The sequence below is a fragment of the Natator depressus genome, chromosome 7 (assembly GCF_965152275.1).
Source record: "Natator depressus isolate rNatDep1 chromosome 7, rNatDep2.hap1, whole genome shotgun sequence".
Taxonomy (NCBI): domain Eukaryota; kingdom Metazoa; phylum Chordata; order Testudines; family Cheloniidae; genus Natator; species Natator depressus.
The window spans coordinates 29,259,716-29,285,584 of NC_134240.1; the positions used below are offsets into that span (position 1 = coordinate 29,259,716).

Sequence of the window (25,869 nt, forward strand, 5' to 3'; positions counted from 1 at the left end):
TGCAGGCCTCACAGGATCCCCCCCTCGCCCTGGCTAAGCCTCTAGCCCCCCTCCCACCAGCTGGGGAAAGAACCCAGGAATCCCTGCCCAGGTTCCAGTAGTGGGGATGTCCCTGGGCCTGGCTACCTGGGCTGCCCCATAGGGACTGAGCTCGCTGCCTACACTGTGACTATGATCCACCACCCCTGTCCCCGCACAGCAGCCAATCCTGGGGTTGTCCCTTTGGCTCAGGCAGGAGTAACAGACCAAGCCACCGCTGAGTGACTGCTGGCCTAGCAGGTGGCTGGGGTGTGTGCACAGTGGGGGAGTATGTTTGTGTGCGGGGGGGGGGGTGTGTGTGTCCTGAAGGCTGTGTGTGAGGCTAGTTGGCAGGGGAGCCTGTAAGGGGTGTTGGGGGGAGGGGGGGCAGGGGTTTGGTCTGGCAAGAAGGGATGAAGGGCTGAGCCCGTGAGTGTGTGCCCGCTGGTGCGCAAGGGCTGCGTACACTCCAACAGCAGTGCCTAGCCCTGGGGTGAGAGCACACATCCCATCCTGGCAGGCTTTGGGGGTCCCTGTGGTAAGGGCCACTCAGAAGCAGGGCTGCCAGCAGTCCCTTATTACACGGGACATACGTCCCTTATATTTTCATCTCAACAAGCTCTGGAGTTGCTGAGTGCTGCAAAAAGCAGCAAGCAATGCCCCTGGCGAATGGGGCGGGGCAGGGGGTGAGTACGGCTTCTTATTGCTACATGCTCCAAACTCCGATAACAACAATATCGGGCAGGCCGCGGGGGGGCACTACGAAAACAGGCCCTTAGTTTTTAAACACAATATTGGCACCCCTTGAAGGCCCTTGCGCTGTTGCAGTGCAAACCAGCTCCCCAGTGCCCTGTGGGCTGGGAGCAAAGACACGTCCCCAGGAGGCCAGGATTGGTGGGGACAGGCTGCCCAGCACTTCACAGTCCCCCACAGCAGCAGTGCCAGAGCACCCCCCCCCGCCCCCCAAGCCCCGGCAATGTGCTGCCTGCCCTTGGGAGGCAGCCAGTCGGGGGCCTGCTCAGCCCCTCTCCCATGGCTGTGGAAGGGGGCAATGAAGCGCTGTGGCAGGGGACCGGCTTGGAGCTGGTGGCCCCGAGCGTGGAAAGCGCTGCCCTGCCCTGTGGCCGGATTGGAGCCAGCACTCCCTGAGGGCCCATTGTCCCACTTACAGACACCAGGAGGCCAATGGGGGGGGGGCTTTTTTTTTTTTTGCAAGTTTTTATTTAGCCACAAAGTTGAGGATTGTTTAGCCAATGTTTCTTTCATACACAAATGCCCCGGGGAGGGGGGGAAATGGGGAGGGGGGGAAATGACCAAGGGGGAGCGATTTCTCCCACCCACCCCCAACACCTGTAGACAGCTCTGGCACCAGGGTCCCTTTCTGTGTGGGTCTGACCCCAGGTGGAGGTGCGGGGGGGAGGGGGGGCGGAATCCCCTCCTTCTAAAACCAGGGATTTCCTCCCCAGCACCGAGCCCAGAACAGCTCCCGACGTGAGATAATGGGGTGTTCTGCACAGAGACCCCCCCCCGCATGCAGGATAACAGGTCACCCCCACACACAGGGACCCCATCCCACTTTCCAGACTCAAGGCCCAAATTTGAGTGCACCCCAAAATCTTCCCCCCAACTTGGTAATGAGGAGGTAATGAGGGTTGGAGCGGGCCTGACATTTGCAGTGGGTGGGGGGGTGTCATTGTTCAGCCTTGAGCCCCTTCTCCTTGGGGTCTAGTTAAGGCACCCCTTGGGCCCCCAGCCCCCACTCCAGACAATAACTCCTGGTAACAAATTCAACACTACAAACACACAGAAATACCCTGCCACGCCCTGGCATGTGTGGGGTTTGGGCCTGCCCTGGGGTGGGGGGGCCAGGGGCTGTGCTCCATCGGTTGTGGGGAGATCCTGGGTGGGTTACACCCCCCTGGATTAGACGTTAATGTGTCTAACAGAATAACACCCCTGGTCCTGGGGACATCAGCCCTGACCCCCTACCCCCGCGTTATAATGACACTACAGGGGAGAGGTGCCCAGTATCCAGCTCCCCTGCACCCTAAAATGGGTTTAACAGTGGGACAGGGTGCCCGTCCCCCTCCTTGCCCCCCAACAGACAGGCTCACAATGGGGTGTGGCAATGGGGAGTGTCACAGCTGGGGTGGGGAGGTCGCTCCTGCCCTGGCCCCCATCTCAGAGGTGGGGAGGGTACATCTGGAAGGAGATGCTCCCCTCCTCATGGGCGCTGCAGAAATGAGGGGCAGCAGGGTTTAGTGAGTCACTCAAAACACGGGGCGGCCCTAATATGGGGAGGCCCAACATCTGATCCTGCGAGTCGTCCAGCGATGGGGCAGAGCCTCAAATCCATGGGGGCGGAGCATCAGGCCCATGGGGGTGTTGGAGTTTCAGGGCCCCCCTGTGTTCCCAGCATCTCTTGCGCTCTCCTAGAAACAGCTGGTTGGGGGTAAGCCCAGGAGTCCAGGAGCAGCCACTGAGATAATTGTGGGGTCCCCCACTCAGTCCTCTTAGAAACTCACCAAAGTATAAACCATACTGGGGAGAGAAAGAAAAAGAGACACCCTGAAATGCTGCAGCATAACGGAGCTGCAGGTCAGGAGTGAGGATCACAGGGTCTCAGCGCCAGGCACACAGACCTGCGCCCCACCCCAGAGACAGCTGTACCTGAGTATTGGGTAAGGGATCCCTGTATAGCCTCCCCATGCCCCACCCCAGAGGAGGCTGCATCTCAGCCCCTGGTGAGGATTCCCCAGAGACCGTGCTGGGGCCTACCTGTACAAGTAGTAGAAGAAGGACAGCAGATAGAAGGCTAGTTTGCACCACGACTCCTTCTGGCAGTAGTTGAGGATGTCGGCGTTCATGATGGAGACAGCATCGTACATCACCTCGGACCCATCTGCCGGGCGGTGGAAGTACCTGGGGGGGCAACGAGGCCAGGGCTCAGACAGCGTCTTTGTCCTCCCAAACGCCTCGTGCAAGGGGCTTCCTGTAGTGCTTAGGAAAGACCCCCCTCCTAGCCCAGCCACGCCCACGGCTCTGCCGGCCCCCCTGCTAGCCCCGCCATGCCCACGGCTCTGCCGGTCCCCCCCCCCAGCCCAGCCCTGGGCACCCTGCCCCGTGTCCTTCAATCCCAACCCTCCACCCCCAGAGGCTGCACTCCCTCCCCCCACAAGCTGTCCTCTCGAGGAGGGCTGGCTCCCAGGGCGCAGACCCCACTTACCTCCAGAGGTGGTAAAAGAGCAGAGGGATGTTGAGGCCCAGGGTGACCCACTCGGCTGCACACAGGAACATGAGGCAGAAGAGCCCATGGATGGAGTATTCAGGGACCACGAGCTGGAAGAGAGAGCAAGCCCTGGTCAGTGGGGAAATAGACCCCAGGAGTCCTGGCTCTAGGGTTGTCAACCCTCCAGGAATTTAAGATTAATCTGTAATTAAAGATTATGTCATGTGAGGAAACCTCCAGGAATATACCCAATCAAAATTGGCAACCCTACCTGGCTCCCAGTGCCAGTGGTGGGTAGATGCCGCCTCAGCACACTGTGCTCCCCACAGGCACCCCATTAGTATTCCGCGGCTTGGCTGTGGCCGTGTCCTGTCCTGCCAGCAGCCAGGTATAAATAATCTGGGGGTGGGGGGGTATTCTCAGACGGGAATGCAGAGCAACACACAACAGGGAAACTGACACAAGCAACACAGCACCTCCCCAGGGGCACCAGCTCCAATCTGGCCCCAGGGCAGGGGAACTGGCTGGCTCAAGGTAGCAGGGAATAGGATATGGGGCCTTTCCTGGGGGAGGAGGCAGCTCTGATCTGGCCCTAAGGCAGGTGGGGACTGGCTAGGGGATGAGTGAGGGTTCAGGAGGGTGTGGGAAGAAGTGTCAGGGGCTGTGGGGAGAAGATGCTGGGAGCCTAGGAGGAGGAGGAGGTGCGAGGGGGGTTGGGAGCTCAGAAAACTGTGGGGAGAGGTGGGGGGGTGTCTGAGGGAAGGAGGTGCAGGAAGCCTAGGAGGGGAAGGGGTGGGAGGGGGCTTGGGGGATCAGGAAGCTATGAGGAGAGATGTTGGGGGCTTCGGGGAGGCAGTGCAGGGAGCCTAGGAGGGGAGGGGTGTGAGCAGACAAGGCTGTGGGGAGAGATGTGGGGGGCTGTGGGGAGGAGGTGCAGGGAGCCTAGGAGGGGAGGGGGTGTGAGCAGACAAGGCTGTGGGGAGAGATGTGGGGGGCTGTGGGGAGGAGGTGCAGGGAGCCAAGGGGGTTGGGAGTTCAGGAGGCTGTGGGAGAAGTGGAAGGCTGTGGGGCTGAAGTCCAGGGAGCCTAGGAGGGGAGAGGGTGCGAGGAGGTGCAGGGAGCCTAGGAGGGGCAGGAGATGGGAGCGGGGTTGGGGGTTCAGGAGGCTGTGGGAAGAGGTGTGGGGGGCTGTGGGGTGGAAGTTCAGGGAGCCTAGGAAGGGGAGGAGTGATGGAGCTTGGGGGTTCAGGATGCAGTGGGGAGAGGTGAGGAGGCTATAGGGAGGAGGTGCAGATGTTTGGAGAGGTGCAGGAGTTCAGGGGGCTGGAGGGTTCAGGCGCTATCAGTTGCTCCCAGGTTGGGGGTTCAAGAACTGGTCATGCACTATTTTGGGGACTGGGAGAGCTAAGACATAAGGGGCAGGGATGGGGCCACATGGACGTGGGGGGACACACAGACAGGTGAGGCAGGGACAGGAACACACGGACGCACCTTTCTCAGGAGGCAGCAAATCCGCTCAATGTTTTTCAATCGCTCTCGCTGCAGGGGGGAAAGAAACAGGGAATTAGACTGAGAGCTGGCACAGGGGAGGGCTGAAAGAAGGGGGTGAGGCAGGAACAGAGAGGGGTGTTCAAGCCTGGTGGGAGGGGCTGGGAGTCAGGACTCCTGGGTTCTATACCTGGCTCTGGGACGGGAGTGGGGTTGGAATGTTAAAAATCAATGGTTATAGCCTATTTAGGAAGGATCAAGTGGGCAAAAAGGCAAGGGGTGTGTCAAATATAGCATTATGTGTGTCTGAGTCACCGACAGCTCGAAAGCAAATGATCTGCAATGCTTATAGATCAATGTCCTAACAGGTAAAGCAATAGATTGGTTACTAGATGGTGTCTTCTACATGCCACCAAATCCACTAGAGAACAGGATGCCTGGCTCCTTCCACACCTGTTTTTAATGAGTAGAGGGGGAATGAACAGTGTGATCATGGGGGCTTCAATCTGAGTGACATCTGCTGGAGGCCTCCTGCTGTCAGTGCTAAAGCATCCTTGGAATTTCTATATATTATAGATTGCAGTTATAAATGACAATTTCCTAGCTCAGAGTGTTGCATCCAACATGAGGGAATTCTATATTAGACCTCATCTGGACAGATAAAGAGGAACTGAGCACAGAACTAAAAATCTGTTGTTGCTTAGATGCAAGCGATCATGACTTGATCACATTTGTTACGTATAAACAGAATAAACCCCAAACTAGCAATATATTAACTTATGTTTAAAAGATCTCGTTTCACAAGGCTGAAAACTAAAAGGAACCAAGTCAGCTGGGAGGCAGAATTTAATGAGAAAAATGTGAATGATAATTAGGAATTGTTTAAGAACATTTTAATAGAAGCCTAAAAAGCCACAATCAAGAAAGAACCCACCTCACTTAGAGATGAAGTGAGGGCAGTTCATTACAATAAATGAACGAGACAGATAGATACAAAAGGAAGAGAAGGGAAGTCAATAGCCATGAATATAAATCAGAAGCTAGGAATTGTAGAAAATTAATAAGGGAAGCAAAAGGATACAAGGAGTGATGTTTGGCCAGCAGAATTAAGGACAATGAGAAGGAATTTTTTTCAAGACTGTTAAGAACAAAACAACATTGGTCCATTCCTAAATGGAAATGGCAAAATTGTCAATAATAATGTAGAAATGGCAGAAGTATTCAATAACTATTTGTGTTCTGTATTTGAGAAAAAGCCAGATAATGTGTTCATATCATATGATGATGATGGTGATGAAACACTTTCTATTCCAATAGTAATTCTGGAGGATGTTAAACAGCATCTACTAAAGTTAAGGTCAGGGCTGGCTCCAGGCACCAGCGAACCAAGCAGGTTCTTGGGGCGGCAAATGTAAAGGGGCGGCAGGAGGTCGGGCTCTGGGGCAGCAATCCACCCTCGGCAGCGGCAGGAATTCAGCGGCCACTCCGTCACAGCACGTTTCGCGCTCGGCGGCAATTCGGCGGCGGGGACGTGACTCTTCTTCGGCCACACCATCACTCCGCCTCAGTGTTCGGCAGGCAGGATTCCGCCTCCCCGTTCAGCGGCAAGTTTTGGTTTTTTTGCCGCTTGGGACATTTCTTAATCAGCAAGGCCCTATAACTTGCATCCAAATGTATTAACGGAGCTGACCAAGGAGCTCTCTGGACAATTAGGGTTGATTTTTCAATACGTTTTGGAGCACTGGGGAAGTTCTAGAACAGTGGTTCTCAACCAGGGGTCTGGGGCCCCCTGGTGGGGCTGCGAGCAGGTTTCTGGGGGGTCCTCCAAGCAGGGCCAGCATTAGACTCGCTGGGGCCTAGCTTTGCATTAGACTCGCAGGGTAGAAAGCCAAAGTCCCACCGGCTGGGGCTGAAGCCCAGGGCCGTGATCCCTGCCACCTGGGGCTGAAGCCAAAGCCTGAGCAACTTAGCTCTGCAGGGGACCCGTGGCATGGGGCCCCAGGCAATTGCCCTGCTTGCTACCCCCAACATAGGCCCTGGCTCTTATATGCAGAAAACCAGTTGCTGTGGCACAGTGGGCTGTGGAGTTTTTATATCATGTTGGGGGGGGGGGGACTCAGAAAGAAAAAGTTTGAGAACCCCTGTTCTAGAGGACTGGGAGAACACTAATGTTGCACCAATATTTAAACTGGGCCAAAGGATGGACCTGTGTAATTATAGGCTTGTCCGCCTGACATCAATCCCAGGCAAGACATGGGGCTGCGGATATGATGGGACTCAATTAATAAAGAATTATAGGAGTGTGATATAATTAATGCCAGTCAACGTGGGTTTATGGAAAATAGTTCCTGTCAAACTAATTTGGTATATTTTTTGATGAAATTCCAAGTTTGGTTGATAAAGGTAATAAAGCTGATGTAATATATTGAGACGTCTGTAAGGCATTTGATGTGATGCTGCATGACATTGTGATTCAAAACCTTGAACAATACAAACCCAAAATGACACACATTAAATGGGGTTAAGCTGGTTAAGTGCTAGGTCGCAAAATGTAACTGTACACAGGGAATCATCACTGAATGGGAGTGTTTCTAGTGGGGTCCCAAAGGATCAGCTCTTGGCCCTACATGAGTTAACCTTTTTATCAGTGACCTGGAAGAAAACATCGAATCATCATGGAATGTTTGCAGATGACACAAAGATTGGGAGAGTAATAAATAATGAAGTTAGGTCACGGATACAGAGCGATCTGGCTCCCTGGGTAAGCTGGGCACACGCAAACAATGTGTGTTGTAATATGGGCAAATGTAAACATACACCTCTAGGAACAAAGAACACCGGCCATACTTTCAGGACAGGGAACTCTGACAAGGGCTTGGGGCTCCTGGCGGATAATCAGCTGAACACAAGCTCCCAAGTGCGATGCCGTGGCTAAAAGGGCTAATGCGAGCCTAGGGTGTATAAACAGGGGAATCCCAACTAAGAGAAGGGAGGTTCTGTTACCTCCGGGTGTGGCGCTGGTGCGGCCACTACTGGAATCCTGCATCCAGCTCTGGTACCACAATGCAAGAGGGATGCTGATAAATTGGAGGGCTCAGAGAAGAGCCACGAGAATGACTAAAGACTTAGAGAACATGCCTCAGAGTCAGAGACTCCAGGAGCTCGATCTGTTTAGTTTAACAAAGAGAAGATTAAGGGGTGACTTGATCACAGGCTAGAAGTAGCTACGTGGGGAACAGAAATTGGATAATGGAGCTGCAATAGAGCAGCCGAAGGTCTAACAAGAGCCAAGGGCTGGAAGTTGAAGCTGGACAAATTCAGACTGGGGATAAGACACCTACATTTTTAACAGTGCAGGTAATTAAACGTTGGAACAATTTATCCAGGGCTGTGGTGGATTCACCATCGCTGGCAATGTTTAAATCAAAATGGGATATTTTGCTAACAGATCTGCTCTATTCTAGTGCAACCAGGAGTTAATTCATGGAAGTCCTATGCCCTGTGTTATATAATCATAGCAATATAGGGCTGGAATGCACCTAACACGGTCATCTAGGCCACCCATCTGAAGGAGGCTGGACCAAATAAACCTGGCTTACCCCTGCCAGGTGTTTGTCTAACCTGTTCTTAAAAACTTCCACTGGTGGAAATTCCACTGCCTCCCCAAGTAACCTGCCCCAGCGCTTTAATTAGACACTGGAACAGGCTATACAGGAGGACAGACTAGATGATCACAATTGTCCCTTCTGGCTTTATAATCTAGTAACCTTGTGGTTAGAGCAGGGTGTGGGGGAGGAGGGGAGCCAGGACTCCTGGGTTCTATTCTCAGCTGTGCGAGGTGAATGAGGTCTTGTGGTTGGGGAGGGGAGGGTGTGTACATGGATACCCACTCTGGGAGTTAGTTTTGTGTGTCTGGTTATTGCTGGAGCTGGGGTCAGGGGTGGGGTGCAAGTAGCCATAAAGACACTTCCTTGCCCTTATATAGGGCTAGGGTTTGCAGAAAGTCCAAAATGAAGGTGGAGCCCAAATCCCAGGGCCTCTGGGGCCCCATTTCCTTCCCCCCCAAGTTGTAAAGAGGGTTCAGGCTCCATCATTCACATCATTGTCTGACACAATGTGTGCCCTTAGTTAGGGCTTGTACAATACGCAAGTCAAGGGTCTTGTAAGATCCTATATAAACAGTGAGACTAAGCCCTACACAAACACAGACAAGACCCCACATAAACCCCAGACATTAAGCCCTGCACAAACACAAACACTAGACCCTACATAGACAGAGCTCAAGAGAAGTGGCTCTGCTTGTGCTCCCGCGAGGGGAAAGGGAACATTTACATTTCCAGTTTCTTCAGCATGAACCCCAAGGCTAGTGGGGCCCCAAAACCATGAGACTAGCTTTGAAATCATGTGCCATTGGGCTTGTATTTATTGGCTCAGCGCCTGTGGGGTGCCTCCAGGAGGCAGATCCCAGCTTCTCCCCACAAGGGAGAGAAAGTTTCTGGGGGGTTTATATATGAAAGCCACGATTCTCAGAAGATCCCAGGACTCTGGGAGCTGGGGATTTAAGGGCATGTCTACACTGCAATAAAACACACATAGCTAGGCCATGCCATCTGACTCAGGTGGGTAAGGCTCGGGCTGAGGGGTTATGAAACTGCTGGGGCTGGAGCCTGGCCTCTGGGACCCCATGAGGAGGGAGGGAGCCCCATGAGCCTGAGTCAGCTGACAGGGGCCAGCCCGGGTGTTTGGTTGTAGCATAGACATGCCCTAAGACACCAAATGCCATGATCAAACCCTGAGACTGGGCGACAGAGACTTCAAATGGCAGCTTTTTCCAACAGAGACTCAGCCTGAGAGGATTCCAGCTCTGGAATCCTGGACACCCTGCTGGTATCCCTGTGCTGGCCCGTAGCCCCTGCTATCCGGCCCTGGGCTCCCCACACAGCTCTGTCAGAGCCCCTCAAACCCGCAGTCCCTGCTATCCAGCCCTGGGCTCCCCACACTGCTACCAACCCTGCAGAGAACAGGAAGCAACTTGAGCTGAAACCTCAGTGTCTCTTCCCTTTTGCCACCCAGTGAACCCCAAACCCTGGCTGGATCAGTAACAGGAAAGGCAAACGTACAAGCAGGACTCACACAGCAAGGTCCCCCCACCTGCTCACCCCCTCTTGAGCACAGCCAGACCCCCAAATTCACTCTGCTGTGACCCCTCCCCCCACCTGAGCAAGGCCAGCCCCCAGAACCCACCCCCATCAATTTCCCCAGCTCCTTCTCTCCCCTCCTCCTTCACCCCCATCTCATCCCCGCCAGCCCCCAGTGGCCCCCAGATCTCAGTTCCCTTGTGGTAAATCCAGTCACCCAGCAACAGCAACGGGATGAGGGCTGGATTCTGAGCTCAGCTTCCCCCGGTCAATCAGAGCAGTGCTTACTTTGTAATGAAAGAGGTGCTGGGGCGCAAGCGATTTTTTACATTCATACCTGATGCAGTAAGCCCAGAGGTGCTGGGGCTCGGCACTGTCAAGCCCAGAGGTGCTGGGGCTCAGCCCTGGCACGAATTAAGCACTGATCCAGAGTCAGCAAGTGCAATTGGGCTAGGGACAGATTCTGAGCTGAGAGCCTGAGTAAATCCAAAGTCACCATCTGCCTGCGATGGAGTGTGGGCTGGAGTCTGATGTTGGTTACCTGGGATAAATCCAGAGTCACCCCTGACTGCACTGACATCAGGGCCGGATTCTGGTGTCAGCTCCCACAGGTTGTGTCCAGAGTCACCCCTGACTGCACTTGGGGTCAGAGCCGGATTCTGGTGTCAGCTCCCACAGAGCATATTCAGAGTCACCCCTGACTGCACTGGGGTCAGGTCCGGATTCTGGTGTCAGCTCCCACAGGTTGTATCCAGAGTCACCCCTGACTGCACTGGGGTCGGGGCCAGATTCTGGTGTCAGCTCCCACAAGGTATATCCGGAGTCACCCCTGGCTGCACTGGGGTCGGGCCTGGATTCTGGTATCAGATATGAAATGAGGTTACTCCAGTACTGAAATGTTAATGAATAGAATTTGGGTGAGAGTGGGGTCTAGGATTAGAGCAGGGGGGCTGGGAGCCAGGACTTCTGGGTTCTATTTCCCTTTCTCATCCCTACTCATTGCATGACCCTGATTCAGTCCCTCCCCATCTATGCCTCAGTTTCCCATCAGTCAGGCAGATGCTGTGTGCGAGCAGGGAGGTGGTTGACTCCAGGGCTCTGGGCTGCACAGACAGGGAGCACTCTGCCCTATGAGGAGTTATTCCTTCACCTGGCCCAGCTGTCCCCTCCACTGTGCCTAACCTGGGCAGAGTCAATCCCAGCAACCTCGGGGGCCCCAAGCCAGGGACTGCAGCTGGGGCCATCGCTCCCACTCCGTTTCCCTAAATAATAACAGCTCTGTGTGACCTGAATTCCTCTCCGAGCAACTCTGTTACTGCAGCCGACACACAGGCAGCAGACAGGGCTCGCCACCCACCAGGACACCTGGGTTCTTTCCCCCACTCCTGGAAGGGGGCGGGGGGTCTAGTGCAGTGGTTCTCAACTTTTGGGGGCTCAGGACCCCTTTGTAAATGTTTATGGCCCATCGCGACTCAGTAAATAGTCTGGGGGGCGGAGGCCTTGGGGAGGTTTCGGTCAGCTCCTGCCCCCAGGACGGGGTTGGGCACTGCGCGGCACTCACCCCACAGCGGCAGCTCCTGTGCTGGCTGGGGTAGTGCCAGGCATCACAACCTCTGGCGGTCGCAGCGCGGCTCAGGTTTGGCCCCGCCCACCTGATTGGACCAAATGTGTGTGGGTGGAGTTGTGACCTGGCTCATGGGGTTACAGGGCCGCCACTCACTCAGATTTGGCCTGTCTGGGTGGCTGGGCCAAACCTGAGGGGTGCTGGGACCGCAGAGGTTGCAGTGCCTGGAGCAGGGAGAGCCCAGCCAGCCCCATGGGCTAGGAGCTGCCACGTGACCCTTTGAAACATTCCGCCAACCAATTTTGGGTCCCACCCCCTGGGAAATGCTGGTGTAAGGGGTTTGAGCAGGAGAGAGAGGGAGAGTCAGGACTCCTGGGTTTTATCCCTGGCTCTGGGGTGGGAGTGGGGTTTTTTCCTCAGGTCTGCCACTGACTCACTGTGACCCATAGCAAGCCCCTTCCCCTCTCAAGGCCCCAGGCTGCTATTCCGCCCCCGCAAACCCTGCGGGGCGCTGTTCCCTCTGCTCTGTGCGTGTTCACACAGATCCTAAACCCCACGCACACAGTGAAACACCGCGCACACAAAAATTTGCACAGAAGAAATTTTTTGCACACACGGCCTGTGAAAAATTAGAGGGAACATTGCTGGGAGGGGCAGTTGTTAGTGACTGTCAGCAGCACCTTTAATTACAGCTCCTCGACCCCCGCGCCTGAGCACAGCCAGCCCCCAGAACCCACCCGCACCTTGACCCCCATCTGAATGGGGGCTGCTGGGGTAGCAGGGGGTTGGGGGCTGGGACTGAAGAGTATCAGCTGAGCATGGAGAGAACAGGATCCAGGGCTGCTGCAGGTCAGGACTGAGGGGCATCGGTAGAGCTGAGCACGAGCCCAGGGGTGGGCTAGCGGGGGGTTGGGGACTGGGATGGAGGGGCACCAGCACCGATGCAGCTGGATCAAACTAGGCAAAGAGAGATGAAAAAGCAGCAAGCAGTGGGGTTGGGCCAGGGGTGTGATGAGGAGAGAAGGAGGGGGTGGGGCACTGGGGTGGAAAAGGAAGACGGGTGAGGGGATGGGAGGGGGTGGGTTGGTGCAGAGCCTTGGAAGCCTGTTGAAATCCCAGCCCCAGAGTAGTGTTGACACCCCCCCAGCGGACCAGCCCCAGGGGCTGATGGGAACTTTGGGACCTTCCGAAGAAACATTTGAGTGACACAAACTTCAGCGCAGCACAGCCAGCGGGAGCGAACCCAGGAGTCCTGGCTGCCAGCCCCCCAGCTCTAACTCACTAGACTCCCCTCCTCTCCCTGAGCTTGGATAGAACCCAGGAGTCTGGGAGCCCTGCACCCCTCACGCCACCGTCACTCATTCATGGCAGAGGACGATTGAGTGGACACCACATTTAAGAAATATAAGAATGACATGGGCGACGTGGGCGGGGGGGGGCATGGCAGTGGGTGAGGGGGAGGGTCAGACACAGACGGACACAGAGACAGACACACCTCTCCCACCACATCTATTGACTTACTGCCCTCGCCGGGTTCCCCTGGTCAATGGGACTCTTGAAGTCTGTGTGCAGCTCGTCAAAGGCGATGATCTGTGGGGGGAGCAGGGTCAGAGACAGCTGCAGAGAGAGACAGATACTCCCGGCCCAGCCCTGGAACACGGCTGAGTCTGGGGTGGGACATGGGGGCAGTGTATCCAGGGATCTCTTACCCAGTGCTGAGATGCAGCTGCCTCTGGGGTGGGGTGCAGGGGTTGTTTATACAGGGATCCATCCCCCCGACCTTCCCATGGGGGCTCCCCCATTCATTGAGGGAAGGGTAGGGAGTTCCCAGGAGGGTCGCCCCCTGGGAAGCAGGCGAGGGGGGTCACACAAGCCCATGGTGGGGCTGCCTGAGGACATGATCACCTAGGCAGTGTCTGGCCCAACCCACACAATCTTATTTACATATGCAAATCAGACCCCATCCTGCCAATTTGCACGGGGTGACCCCAACTGAGGGCTGATGAAGCCAGAGAGGAGAATCTGCCAGTGCCACCCACTGGGGCACCCAGCCGGACCCCCTCACACACACACACACCGTCTCAGCTCCCCATTCTGTCACCCTTCCTCTCTAGCCCTTCTAGAGAATGGGACATGGGGCTTTCCCTTCTATGGTGTGCTGGGTCCAATCCAGCCCCAGGGCCAGGGGACTGGCTGGTTTGTGGATACAGGAGGTGGGGAGGAACAGACGGACCCTACTGCTAACAGTCACTGCTTGATAAACTCCCCAGAAGTGATCAAGCTGGCAGGAATTCACCAGTCTCTGCTGCTTTGCACTTCCATATCAATAATAAAAATATCAAGGATCAGAGCAGGAGTCTGGCTCCCAGCCCCTCCCTGTTCTAACCACTAGCCCCTACTCCCCTGACAGAGCTGGGATGGAACCTGGAGTCCTGGCTTCCAGCCCCCTGAACTCATCTGCCCCCTGAAGAGCCTGGATCCATCCTCCCTCAAGCGTTACCAGGGAAGTTAGCTCCCAGCAGGATGTGGAGAGACCCAGCTTCCCTGGGGGGTCCAGTTTCCTCCCCCGACTCCACATGGCTTTTCCTGGGCTCCTGCCAGCACAGCCGGCTCCGGAACAGCCAGCCCCGGAGCCCCAGCCAAATGGGGTGACTCAGCCACTGCCTCCCCGTCCTCCGGGGGCTGGGAGAGATCCGGTGTGAGACAGTGGGGGGCTGGGGGAGCCCCCAGCCTGGATCAGAGCCGATACCCCCCGGCCTCCCCAAATGGAGATGTTTCTGTCACTAGCCTGAGCTCAGTCCTGTTGCCGTGGTCTCCAGCAGGTGTGTCTGGGGGATTCCCTTCCCCCTTCCAGAGCCCCTGCTCGTGAGTTTGCCCCCTCCCCCCACATTAAGCATGTCCAGGTCCATCACACTCAGGCCCAATTACCAGCACCCAGAGCCTCCTGGCTCCCTGGCATGTGCCCCAGCCCCAGCTACTCCCGTCACCAGTTTCTGGGCTCTCAGAGCAGAGACTCACCAAGGTGATGGGCTGAGACACACAGTTCTGCTCTGCTGGTTCCCCCAGTCCTGACCCTCAACCCCCTGCTAGCCCAGCCCTGGGCTCCCCTGACACCCACAGCTCTGATGGTGCCCCCCAACCCACAGCCCTCTGCTAACCCAGCCCTGGGCTCGCCCCCACCCCCACAGCTCTGATGGTGCCCCCCAACCCAGCCCAGAGCCCACTGCTAACCCAGCCCTGGGCTCTCCTCCACCCCCACAGCTCTGATGGTGCCCCCCAACCCAACCCACAGCCCTCTGCTAACCCAGCCCTGGGCTCGCCCCCACCCCCACAGCTCTGATGGTGCCCCCCAGCCCAGCCCAGAGCCCACTGCTAACCCAGCCCTGGGCTCTCCCCCACCCCCACAGCTCTGATGGTGCCCCCCCCACCCAGCCCAGAGCCCACTGCTAACCCAGCCCTGGGCTCCTCTCCAGCCACAGTCAGATCTGAGCTGCACTTGGTACCTGTCAAAGCAACAATGAGGACTACAGGCGCCTGTCGGGGTTGCTTAGCAACCCTCACACGTGGCTTCTGTGCCTGGCAGGGGAGGGATTCTGCTTCAGCATCCTCCCCCCATAATCGGAACCCTAGGAACAGTCTGCAAGGCCAGCTGGGGGAGCAGGGAGCCAGGGATGGGGTAACGAGGTGGCTGGCTGGACCATTTAGCTGCTGCTCTCTGTGGCTGGGTGCCTGCCCCACACAGAATGAAGCTGAGACCCCACAAATTCACTGCACACACCAGGCCCTAGACAGGGTCCAACACTCCAGCTTGCGCTGGGACAGACATAATTTTGTGACAGGCACAGTGGGGGAGATTAGGGGTCAGTGAGTGCTGGGGGGTGGGGGTGGGAAGGTGGTAAACCCAGGGCTGGAATAGCAGGGGATTGGGATTGAGGGGCACCAGCAGAACAGGAGGGCTGGGGGTCAGGATTGAGGAGCACTGGCAGAGCTGGGGGGCTTTGGATCATGACTGAAGGGCACTGCCAGAGCTGGGGGCTGGGGGTTGGGATTGAGGGGCACCGGCAGAGCTGGGGGCCGTGGGTTGGGATTGAGGCGCACTGGCACAGCTGCGGGGCTGTGGGTGGGATTGAGGGGCACTGGCAGAGCTGGGGGGCTGCAGGTGGGATTGAGGTGCACTGGCAAAGCTGGGGGCCTGAGGGTGGGATTGAGGGGCACCGGCAGAGCTGGGGGCTGTGGGTTGGGATTGAAGCACACTGGCAGAGTTGAGGGGCTGCGGTCAGGATTGAAGGGCACTGGCAGAGTTGGGGGGTTGCAGGTCGGGATTGAGGGGCACTGGCAGAGCTGGGGGGCTGGGTATTGGGATTAAAGGGCACCAGCAGAGCTGGGGGTCTGAGCATTGGGACTGAGGTGCATTGGCAGAGCTGGGGGACCGTGAGTCTGGACTGAGGTACACTGGCAGAACTGGGGGGCTGAGGGTGGGATTGAGGGGCACTGGCACAGCTGGGGGCTACGGGTTGGGATTGAGGTGCACTGGCACAGCTGGGGGTTGAGGGTGGGATTGAGGGGCACTGGCAGAGCTGGGGGGCTCCAGGTTGGGATTGAGGGGCACTGGCAGAGCTGGGGGGCTGAGGGTGGGATTGAGGTGCACTGGCACAGCTGGGGGCTGTGGGTCAGGATTGAGGTGCACTGGCAGAGCTGGGGGGCTGCAGGTCGGGATTTAGGTGAACTGGCTTTGCACGGCTACAAACTCCATCCCTTCCATTTCCCCCACGCCCAGCACCTGCCCAGAACTGGAGGGAGAGAAACCAGCGTGTGACCCACCCACCATTGGCCGCCTGGGAGCCGGTCACCGGGGCAACAGGATGGTTTCCAGCAGCGGGGAGCGTGCGGGAGGAACTTTCCCTGCTGCTCCGAGGGGTCAGGCACCTTGATTCCCAATCGCCTGAGTCCCCCGAGATCGCCTGGGTCCCTGATCCCAGTCACCTGGGTTCTGAGCCTGGGGAAGGGCAGGATCAGGGGACATCCAGAGCAATTCACTCCTTCTATTGAGAGAGGAGCCCTGGCTGGGGGAGCTCCCCCTCCTCAAAGATGCTGGAACTAGGGGTGCGGGGGTGCTGCCGCACCCCCTGACTTGAAGTGGCTTCCATTCTAATCAAGGGTTTACAGTTTGGTTCAATGACTCTCAGCACCCACACTATACAAATTGTTCCAGCAAACCCTGCCCGTCCCTCCCCACAGGGATCCCCCAGGACTCTGCCTCGAGTCCGGGGAACCATTCAGCCCCTGGGCTCCCCGGTAGCAAGAGGGCTGCTTACTGCTGGGGGGGGGGGGAATTACAGGAGGGCACCATCTCTGCTAGGAGCTTGGTTGAGGAGACCCAGCAAAGCAATGTGCAGACACATGTGGGCTCTCCCATGCAGTCAAGCCCCCTCAGGGGCCAGGCCCTGAGAGGGGAGTGGGGGCCCCAGGCTGGGGCTCAGGACACCTGGGTTCTGTTCCTGGCTCCCCTGCAGATTCCCTGCATACCACTGTGCAAGCTGTTTGACCCCGTTGCCTCAGTTTACCCTCCACTGCTGGGTGGGGAGGGGAATCTATGGTTCCCAAGGGCTCAAGTGGGGGCAGCGAGGGAATGGGGCAGGGCCCCCCTCAGCACACAAAGTATTATGGGATGTGCCGCATGTTCAGGAAGGAAAGGTCACTTATCTGTGGGGTGCTGGAGTTCAATGCAAACCCCTGACCCCCAGCAGAGAAAGGAAGGAGGGCACCACAGTGAGCTCCCCCTCAGCACACCTCTGGGGGATACTGGGCTGGATGGGCCATTGTGTGGCCCTGGGGCAGAGCACAGAAGGGTGTTAATGGCCGGTCAGTGACCAGTGCTTAATTTGTAATGAAAGAGGTGCTGGGGCTCAAGCAATTCCTTTACATTCGTAACTGATGCAGCAAGCCCAGGGTGCCGGGCTCAGCCCTGGCACAAATTAAGCACTGGCAGTGACACAACTTCACTGTCAGGACCCCTGGGGGGTTAGATGCAGGGGCCAGCAAGGCACAGAGCAGCCCGTATCTCCATCCCCACAGCCGCCTGGGACAGCTGCTCCCAGGTCTCAACCCCGGCCACATCCCGCCCTAAAGCCTCCACTGCTGAGCTGCAGGGTGGGCCTCAATAGGGGGCGCTGTACTGCAGGGAGCAGAGCAGGGGGCTCAAGAGGGGGCACTCCCTCCTCGCAGTCATTACTGACCCCACTGTGGTGCTGTGACGCGAGGAGTGGGGCAGGACAGGGGGCGCTGCAGGGAGCGGGGCAGGATGGGGGGCTCCACAGGGGGCGCTGTACTGCAGGGCGCAGAGTGAGGGGCTCCGCAGGGGGCGCTGTAGTGCAGGGAGCAGGGGTGGGGGCTCCGCAGGGGGCGGGGGAGCACAGTAGTGCAGGGAGCGGGGCAGGGCAAAATCCTTACATGTCAGGGGCTCTGTTCACACTCTGGTTGGTACATTCCCTTTTGCTTCTGACTGGAGCTGAAATTTTTCCTCGGACTGTTTCTTGATAAAAATGCCATTTCTGGCCAAACCCAACTGGCCTGTTTGCACGTTTTTGGAATGAAAAGGTTTGGCAGTGGGTTTTGAAATGACTTTTCAGAACGAAATTCATCGTTTTTATATAGAAAACCATTAAAAGTTGGAAACGGTTGAAATGGGAACCAGACGCTTCCATTAACCCCAAATGCCTGGGGGAGGTGTGTGTGGGGGGGTCGTTTCCTTTTGTGGGAAATTTCCAAATATTTTGCTTCTGTTCCAGGAAAGAATGTTGAATTTGTGGAATTTGCCATGAAACGGGAAATGCAGCTCACACCCAGCCCTACTCCTGTGTCCTCCTAGGGCACTCTTCAGACAGACAGGATTCTGCTTCACTTCCTGTCCTAAACTATTGTGTGACACCGTCCTGTTATCACACACACACACACACACACCCTGCCCCCCGAGGCGGCTGCAGTTCAGTGCCAGGCAAGGGATCCCTGTATAAACAGCCCCTGTGCCCCACCCCAGAGGTGGCTGCATCTCAGCACCAGGGGAGGAAATAGCTGACAACCTGCAGCTCCCAGACCCACCTGGATTGTTGCTGCCAGGGACAGACGCCTCTGGCCAGGGGTCAGGAGTGGTCCCTGTTTCAAATGCATCCTATGCCCCAAACACCGCTGGGACCCCTCACTCCTGTAGCCCCCTGCTATCCCAGCCCTGGGCTTCCCCCACCCCACAGCCCGCACTCCCAACACCCACATTTTCATCCCTGACTATTGCAAAGATCATTGCTCCAGACAGCTGTGGTTGGAGCCCTCCCATGACAGGGGCAAGTGCCAAAGCAGTTGGGCACTCTGGGGGTGGGGGGTGGGCAAGGAGGGGGATGACACAGCTGTGCTGTGATGCCCATGGGGAGGGGGCAGGGATGAGGAGGCAGTAATCTGGAATACAGGAGAGACAGGCCCAGGCTGTCTATGCAGTGGAAAGCCAAGCCAGACCCGTGTCAGTGTGGGGGAGCCCAGGCTGGGATAGCAGGGGGCTGCGGATGGGGATTGAGGGGCACCGAGGCTAGGGTAGGAGGGGGGGCTGCAAGGCAGGGCTGAGGGGCACTGGCGGAGCTGGGGGTGCAGGGCTAGGAAGGGGAGCGATGGGGAGACCTTCCGCCCAGAACCAGAGGAGTTAAACCCACCACCCTGTTATTGATACCCAGAGCCCATCTTGTAAACAGATGTAGTTCCCATGGCAACCAGCGCCGGGTTCCCTAGCTACGGCTGAGAGAGAAGGGGGGCTACATCGCGGGGAGCCCGGGATATGCAGCAGCCGTGGAACAAACGGGGGGGGGGCGATCCGGCGGAGGGCAATTTGGGGGATCCACGGGGGATCTGGCTGGGGGCAGGAGGGATCCTGCACGGGAGGGGGTTGGGACTGGGAGAGAGGGATCGGGCTGCGGAGGGGAGGGTGTTTGGGGAAGATCCGACCGGGAGGGGGATGGGAGGCAGTTGGGGAGACCCGGGGGAGCTGGGACACAGTGGGGAGCCACGATGGGGGGGGCTAGGGGGTTCTGGGGGGCAGCGCAGGCAGGGCCCCCCCAACCCTGGGTTTCTTAGCTACGTCGGCTCCATATCACCACCAGCACCAGCATCGCACACACACACACACACACTGACGGGAGCCCCGGTCCGGCCCAACGCCTCCCAGCAGCCCGGTCTGGGGAGCAACCCCCAAACTGGTACTGGGCAGCCAGGGCGCAGGGCCAAGGGGGTGGTGAGAAGGGGAGCCGGGCGATGGGAACTGGGGCTGGTGCGGTGTCGGGCTGATGGGGGCAGGGGGCGGCGGGGGGCAGAGGGGAACTCTCCGTCTCTCTTTCATTGCAGAATTATTCACGGTTCTTGTTATTCTTGACAGCGGAGACTCAGGCAAAGCCTGTCAGCCAGGGACCGAGAGACGCGGGGGCGGGGGGAGCAAGTAGCGAGACAAGCCCGAACCCCAGAAACGGGGCAGCATGAACGGGGTGGATCCCCCCGCCCCCGGCCCGATCTCCGGGGGGCCTGGCTGGCAGAGGAGGCGGCCTGACAGGGACACGGGCAGCCTCCCAGCACGCCCATCCCACAGTCCGGATCCCCCCATCCCGACCCCCCCCAGCACCGGATCCCCCCATCCCGACCCCCCCAGCACCGAACCCCCTTCCCGATCCCCACCCCCACCCGCACTCACATGCCAGATGACGAAGAAGATGAGCGAGGCGCACAGCACCAGGGTGAGCATGTAGCAGAAGGCGGCGAAGGTGAACGCCATGGTGTCAGGACGCCTGGGTCCCTCCGAGCCCGTCCGGCGTGGGGTCTCAGCCCGTGCGGCCGCCCATGAGCTCGGGGCGCCGCCGTGGGGAATAGGGCGGACCCGCCCGCCTAGGAGCGCTGCGGAGCCCGGGGCCCCATGGCTCGGGGACCCGCCTCAGTTCCGCTCAGCTCCCGGCTCCGGTTCTCGACCGGCTCCGCCGCGACTGCCAGCTCCGGCCCCGCTCGCAACCAGCCGGGAGGAGGAGCCGGGGCGCAAGCGCAACCGCGTGTGAGTGTGGCAGAGAGAGGGGTGTGAGTGTGAGACAGGGAGGGGGGAGGGGAAGTGGGAGTGGGTGGGGTGAGTGTGAGGGGCTATGAGTGTGAGACAGGGGGGGCGTGAGCCAGAGACAATGGATGGTGTGCATGGGTGAGACACGGAGGTGTAGTGTGTGAGAGACAGGGAGAGGTGAGTGTGTGAGAGACAGACGGGAGAGTGGGGTGAGACAGGGAGGGGGTGAGTGTGTGAGACTCGGAGGGGGTGAGTGACAGGGAGGGGGTGAGTGTGTGAGACAGGGATGGATGTGAGTATGAGTGAGATGGGGGCGTGAGACAGAGGGGGTGAGACAGGGAGATGGTGAGGGTGTAAGACGGGGATAGGTGTGAGTATGAGGGGGTAGGAGTGTGAGACAGGAAGGGCATAAAACAGACAATGGATAGTGTGTATGGGTGAGACGGAGGTGTAGTCTGTGTGAGACAGGGAGGGGTCTCTGAGTGTGACAAAGGGTTTGAGGCAGAGACAATGACAATGGTGTGTGAAACACAGAGCGAGGTGTGTGTGAGATAAAGAGGGGCTAGGGGAATCGGAGTGTGTGTGAGACAAGGAGAGGTGGAAGGGGGGGTGCCAGAATGAGAGACAAAGGGGCTGTGTGAGAGAGACAATGGTGAATGTTGGGGGGGGTGGGGAGGGCGAGGGAGACAAGGAGGGTGTGAGTGTGCAAGAGACAGAGAGGTGTGTGTGTGTGAGACAAAGGGTGGGTGAGGGGGGTGGGGTGTGTGTGAGACAGAGACAAAGAAGGTGTGTGAGATGGGTGGGGGGTTTTAAGTCTGTGTGAGAGAGAGGCTGGGAGAGAAGTGTGTGCATGAGTGAGTGAGTGAGAGGGTGTATGTGAGAGAAAGGGCGGGGGTGTGAGATAGACAATGGGGTATGAGCAGAGACAGAGACAAAAGGTGGGGTGAGACAGGGGTGGGTGGGTGTTTGGGAGAGGTTGGGGAGAGGACTGGGTGGATGAGAGAGTGTGACCCAAAGGGTGTATGTGAGCGATAAAGACAGGGATAGGGGGATGAGTGTGACAGACAGAGAAGGGGTGAAAGAGAGATGAGGGAGACTGGGAAGGGTGAGTGTGAGAAGGAGGGGCGGGTGTGTGTGTGAATGTGACAGAAAAGGAAGTGTGCATGGGAGAGACAGTGGTGTGGCTGTGTGCACAAAGGGACTGGCTTTAGAAAACCATAACCAGGGGGCAGGACATGTAATTGCCTGGCTCCATATATGTTTGCACATACAAACATCCATGTGGCCTCCTGCCTCTCTACAGGGGCAGGTGGGTAATGAGGGGGAATCTTTGCTACAGGGTCTGTGTCAGATGGCGTGTGTGTGTCTGTGCTGGGTTGTGGGGTGGAGCCTGTGCCACCTGCAGGGGGATTCAGTGCGGGGAGTCTCCCTGGTCAATGCTGTCAGGGTTTGGCCCATCCTCCTCCATCACGCACCAGTAGGATCCTCTCTCCATTATTTCATTAATTGCTTTGGGTTCCCAGGAGGGGCAGGAATGAGGGGAGGGAATCCCTGAGGTGGGGCATGGGGAATTGAGAGGGGATACCAGCTGGATCTTGAGGGGATGGCAATACTGGGGTGGTAAGACTGGGGGAACTGCAAGGAGAGAGAGTGGAGGATACTGGGATTGACATGTGTGGGGGCTGCTTTGTGGAGGGAGCTGAGTATGGTAGGTTGTGTAGCTGTTCACACCACAACTACACTACAGAAACATCAGCCCCACCTGCCCATCCCCTCACTATGATCTGTATACACACTCTACAGATGCTGTACACATGAACACACACTCTGCAAACACTGTACAGACACACACACACACAGTGGTAAGCCGGGCACAGCAAACAATATGCTGTTTAAGATGGCCAAATGAAAAGTTATACATCTAGGCACCCAGAATGTAGGCCATGCTGACAGGATGGGGGCCTCCATCCTGGGGGCAGTGACTCTGAAGAAGACTTGGGGGTCATGGAAGATAATCAGCAGAACATGAGCTCCCAGTGCAATGCTGTGGCCAAAAGGAGTCATGAGATTCTAGGATGGATGAACAGGGAAATCTCGAGTAGGAGAAGGACAGTTCTATTACCCCCCTATGTGGCACTATTGTGAACATTACTGGAATCCTGTGTCCAGTTCTGGTGCCCACAATTCAAGAAGGAGGTTGATAAATTGGATAAGAGTGTTCATGGGTTCAGAGAAAAGCCAAGAGAATGATTAAAGGATTGGAAAATTTATAGCAAGAGACTCAAGGAGCTCAGTCTATTAAGCTTAATGAAGAAAGGTTAAGGGGTTGACTTGATCCCAGTCTGTAAGTACCTACAGGGGGAACAGAAATTTGATAACAGGCTCTTTGATCTCATAGACAAAGGTCTAACAATAGCCAAGGGCTGGAAGTTGAAGCTGGACAAATTCAGACTAGAAATAAGGCCCAAATGTTTACCAGTGAGGGGAAGTAACCATTGGAACAATTTACTAGGGTTGTGGTGGATTCTCCATCACTGGTAATATTTAAATCAAGATCTGATGTTTTTCCTAAAAGATCTGCAGTAGTTCAGCCAGGAATTAATTCAGGGCACCTTTGGTCTGTTATACCGGAGGTCAGGGTAGATGACGAGAGGGTCCCTTCTGGCCACAGAGACTAAGAATGTGGACATGCACACACACCCCCTACAACTTCCCTCCATACTCAAATGCACACAAGCACCTGTCTACACATACACCTGTAATGTCACACTGCAGATACTCCTATTGTCTCTAAACACACAACCCCCTTTGAAGCACACACACTCTGCACAACCACCCCTATACATACACATGGTGCACTGACACATAGCCAGACAAATGGATAGCAGCGCTACTGTGCTTGGAAACACACAAACACCTCAATGAACCATACACAAGCACCCTTACCTTAATCTTCACAAATACACTCCCTCTGCCACAACAATATATATACATGTACCCTGCACACACACTCACGCCCCAGCCATGTCCACCAACATACACACCCCTCCGCATTTGTGTTGCACGGCACTAGGCCAGGCCATTCTCAGCTGCCTGGTCTCATCGCTCCCAATCTTCTGGAGCCCTGAGGAGCACCAGCAGAGCTGCGGAGTCGGGTGCCCAGAGCTGGGACGTCAGGGAGCTCTAGTCAGGACTCAGAGCACTGGTTGAGCTGTGGACTGGGGTTGAGGGGCACTGGCAGAGATGGGAAGGGTCCCAAAGCGGAGCTATCTGGGCTGCAAGAAGGGATTGAGGGCCACAAGCACTGTATCACAGACATTAGGCCCCTCGAAGAGATCAGAAATTTCCCTCATATGGAGGTGGGGAACTCGTTTGCAGATTTCTGAGCATGTTTTTGGATTAATTAAATATTCATAATCTAGTGTAATTACATGATGATTCATATGAGCAATAATTTTAATTAGAATGAAATGTATTATTCAAGTTCTGTTTTACTTTACACCTGACGCCGGCCCGGGTGGCTGCCTTCCCCTCCACAACATGGTACAGAACAGTCTGTGACTGAGCGCGGGAACAACGCACCAGCCCCACCTGCCCTGTCTGACAGGGGAATGGGAGCTTGGAGAAGGCTGGGTCTCCTTGCTGTGACCCACAGCTGCCTGCTAGCCCAGCCCTGGGCTCCAACCAACCCCCCCAGCTCTGCTCGTGCCCCTCAGTCCATGGGTCAGCACCGCCACGTTGTGCAACGGACACTTGACAAAATTACTGGACTTAGTGACGGACATTGGCGGGGGGGCGGGAGGGGGCTCTGGGCTGAGGCAGGAGGTTGAGGTGTGGAGTGTGGGAGGGGGTACAGGCTCTGTGCTAGGGGTACGGGTTCCAGGGTGGGGCCAGAAATGAGGGGTTCAGGATGCAGGAGGGGGCGCCAGGCTGGAGCAGGGGGTTGGGGTGTGTGAGGGCTCCAGCTGGGGGTGCAAGCTCTGGGATGGGGATGGGGATGAGGAGTTTGAGGTGCAGGAGGGTGCTCCAGGCTGGGATCAAAGGGTTCAGAGGACAGGAGGGGGATCAGGGATGGGGCAGGGGGTTGGAGTGTGGGAGAGGGGGAGGGGTGCAGGCTCCATGCAGTGCTTACCTCAAGCAGCTCCTGGAAGCAGCGGCATGTCCCCCCTCCGGCTCCTACATGGAGGTGCGGCCAGGCAGCTCTGAGCACTGCCCCATCTGCAGGTGTTGCCCCTGCAGCTCCCGTTGGCCAGGGTACCTGGCCAATGGGCTGGGGGCCACGGAGTCAGCGCTCCGGGTCAGGGGACGGAGGCAGCATGCAGAGCCTCCTGGCTGCACCTTCACCAGCAACAGCAGAGACGGGGAGCCACCCGAGGTGAGTGCCCCCATGGACCTCAACATTTTTACCATGGACACTCGTGTCCATGTAATGACACGTTGCCAACCCCTGCCTCAATCTCAACACCCAGCTGCCTGCTATCCTGGCCCTGGCCTCACTGGTGCCCTCAAGCTTGATGCCCAGCCCTCTGCTACCCCAGCCCTGAGCTCCCCCTCCACACACACGCAGCTCTGCTGGTGCCCCTCAATCTCACCCCGCACCCCCAGCTCCCTGCTATCCCAGCCCCAGGCTCCTTCCCTCTGCTCCCACAGATGCCCCACAGATGCCCCTTAAATGTTTGCAGGGTCCCAAGCAAGGGCCCTAGAACAATTTTTATAACGGGGATGATGAAAGCCAAAGAACATAACTGCAAATCTGTGTGTGACAGAAGCTACTTCAAGCCAAGGGGTGTTGCCACCCCTTGCACCCCTACTTCCAGTGCCTCAGTTCCACATGGGGAGATAGGGCAGGTAGCTAGGCCAGGCATTTATACATTTCTAGCCTTCCTGCATCACACTACAGGCTTTAATGACATTATCACAGACAGTTTTTCCACAACACCCCTGCCTCATTCAGTGCACAAGCTGGACCTTCTCTGGACCCTGCTGGGTGGCTGGTGAGCAACGAATAAGGCAGGGGGCTGCAGGGAGAGAAAGGAGGGTCTCGTGGTTAAGGAGCTTGAGAACTGGAATCTATCCCTGCCTCTGTGGCACCTGGCAAGTCACTTAAAGCAAAATGCTCACCAGTGGTCACTAATTGTGTTTTCATCACGCTTGGTGCTGAACTTGAGCCCCTGGGGTCTGTTTTGCAGAAGTGCTGAGCACTCACCACTGCAGCTGAATCAACAGGAGCTGAGGCTGCTCTCGCAGTCAGGCCATGTGGTCGGCAAGGCTGAGTTTGAATTCTGCGTCTGCCATGGCTCGCTGTGTGGCCTTGGCAGAATCACTATGTCAGGTCCCTTTCTGTAAAACAGGGGTCACA

At 56.9% G+C, this 25,869-nt stretch overlaps 1 protein-coding gene across 2 annotated transcripts; it reads right to left on the reverse strand.

The window, feature by feature from the left end:
- Positions 1 to 1,372: 1,372 nt before the first annotated feature.
- CNIH2 (cornichon family AMPA receptor auxiliary protein 2) lies at positions 1,373 to 20,479 on the reverse strand. 2 transcript variants are annotated; one of them, XM_074959703.1, is made up of 6 exons: positions 20,160 to 20,467; positions 12,959 to 13,027; positions 4,739 to 4,786; positions 3,245 to 3,357; positions 2,797 to 2,940; positions 1,373 to 2,559 (listed from the first exon to the last, which is right to left on the reverse strand). In XM_074959703.1, the coding sequence occupies exons 1-6, from the start codon at positions 20,238 to 20,240 to the stop codon at positions 2,532 to 2,534; spliced, it is 483 nt and encodes a 160-aa protein (XP_074815804.1). In that variant the 5' UTR covers positions 20,241 to 20,467; the 3' UTR covers positions 1,373 to 2,531. The 2 variants fall into 2 exon arrangements, with proteins under 2 accessions (XP_074815804.1, XP_074815805.1); XM_074959704.1 differs by lacking the exon at positions 12,959 to 13,027 and having other exon boundaries at positions 20,160 to 20,479.
- Between the last annotated feature and the right edge of the window lie 5,390 nt (positions 20,480 to 25,869).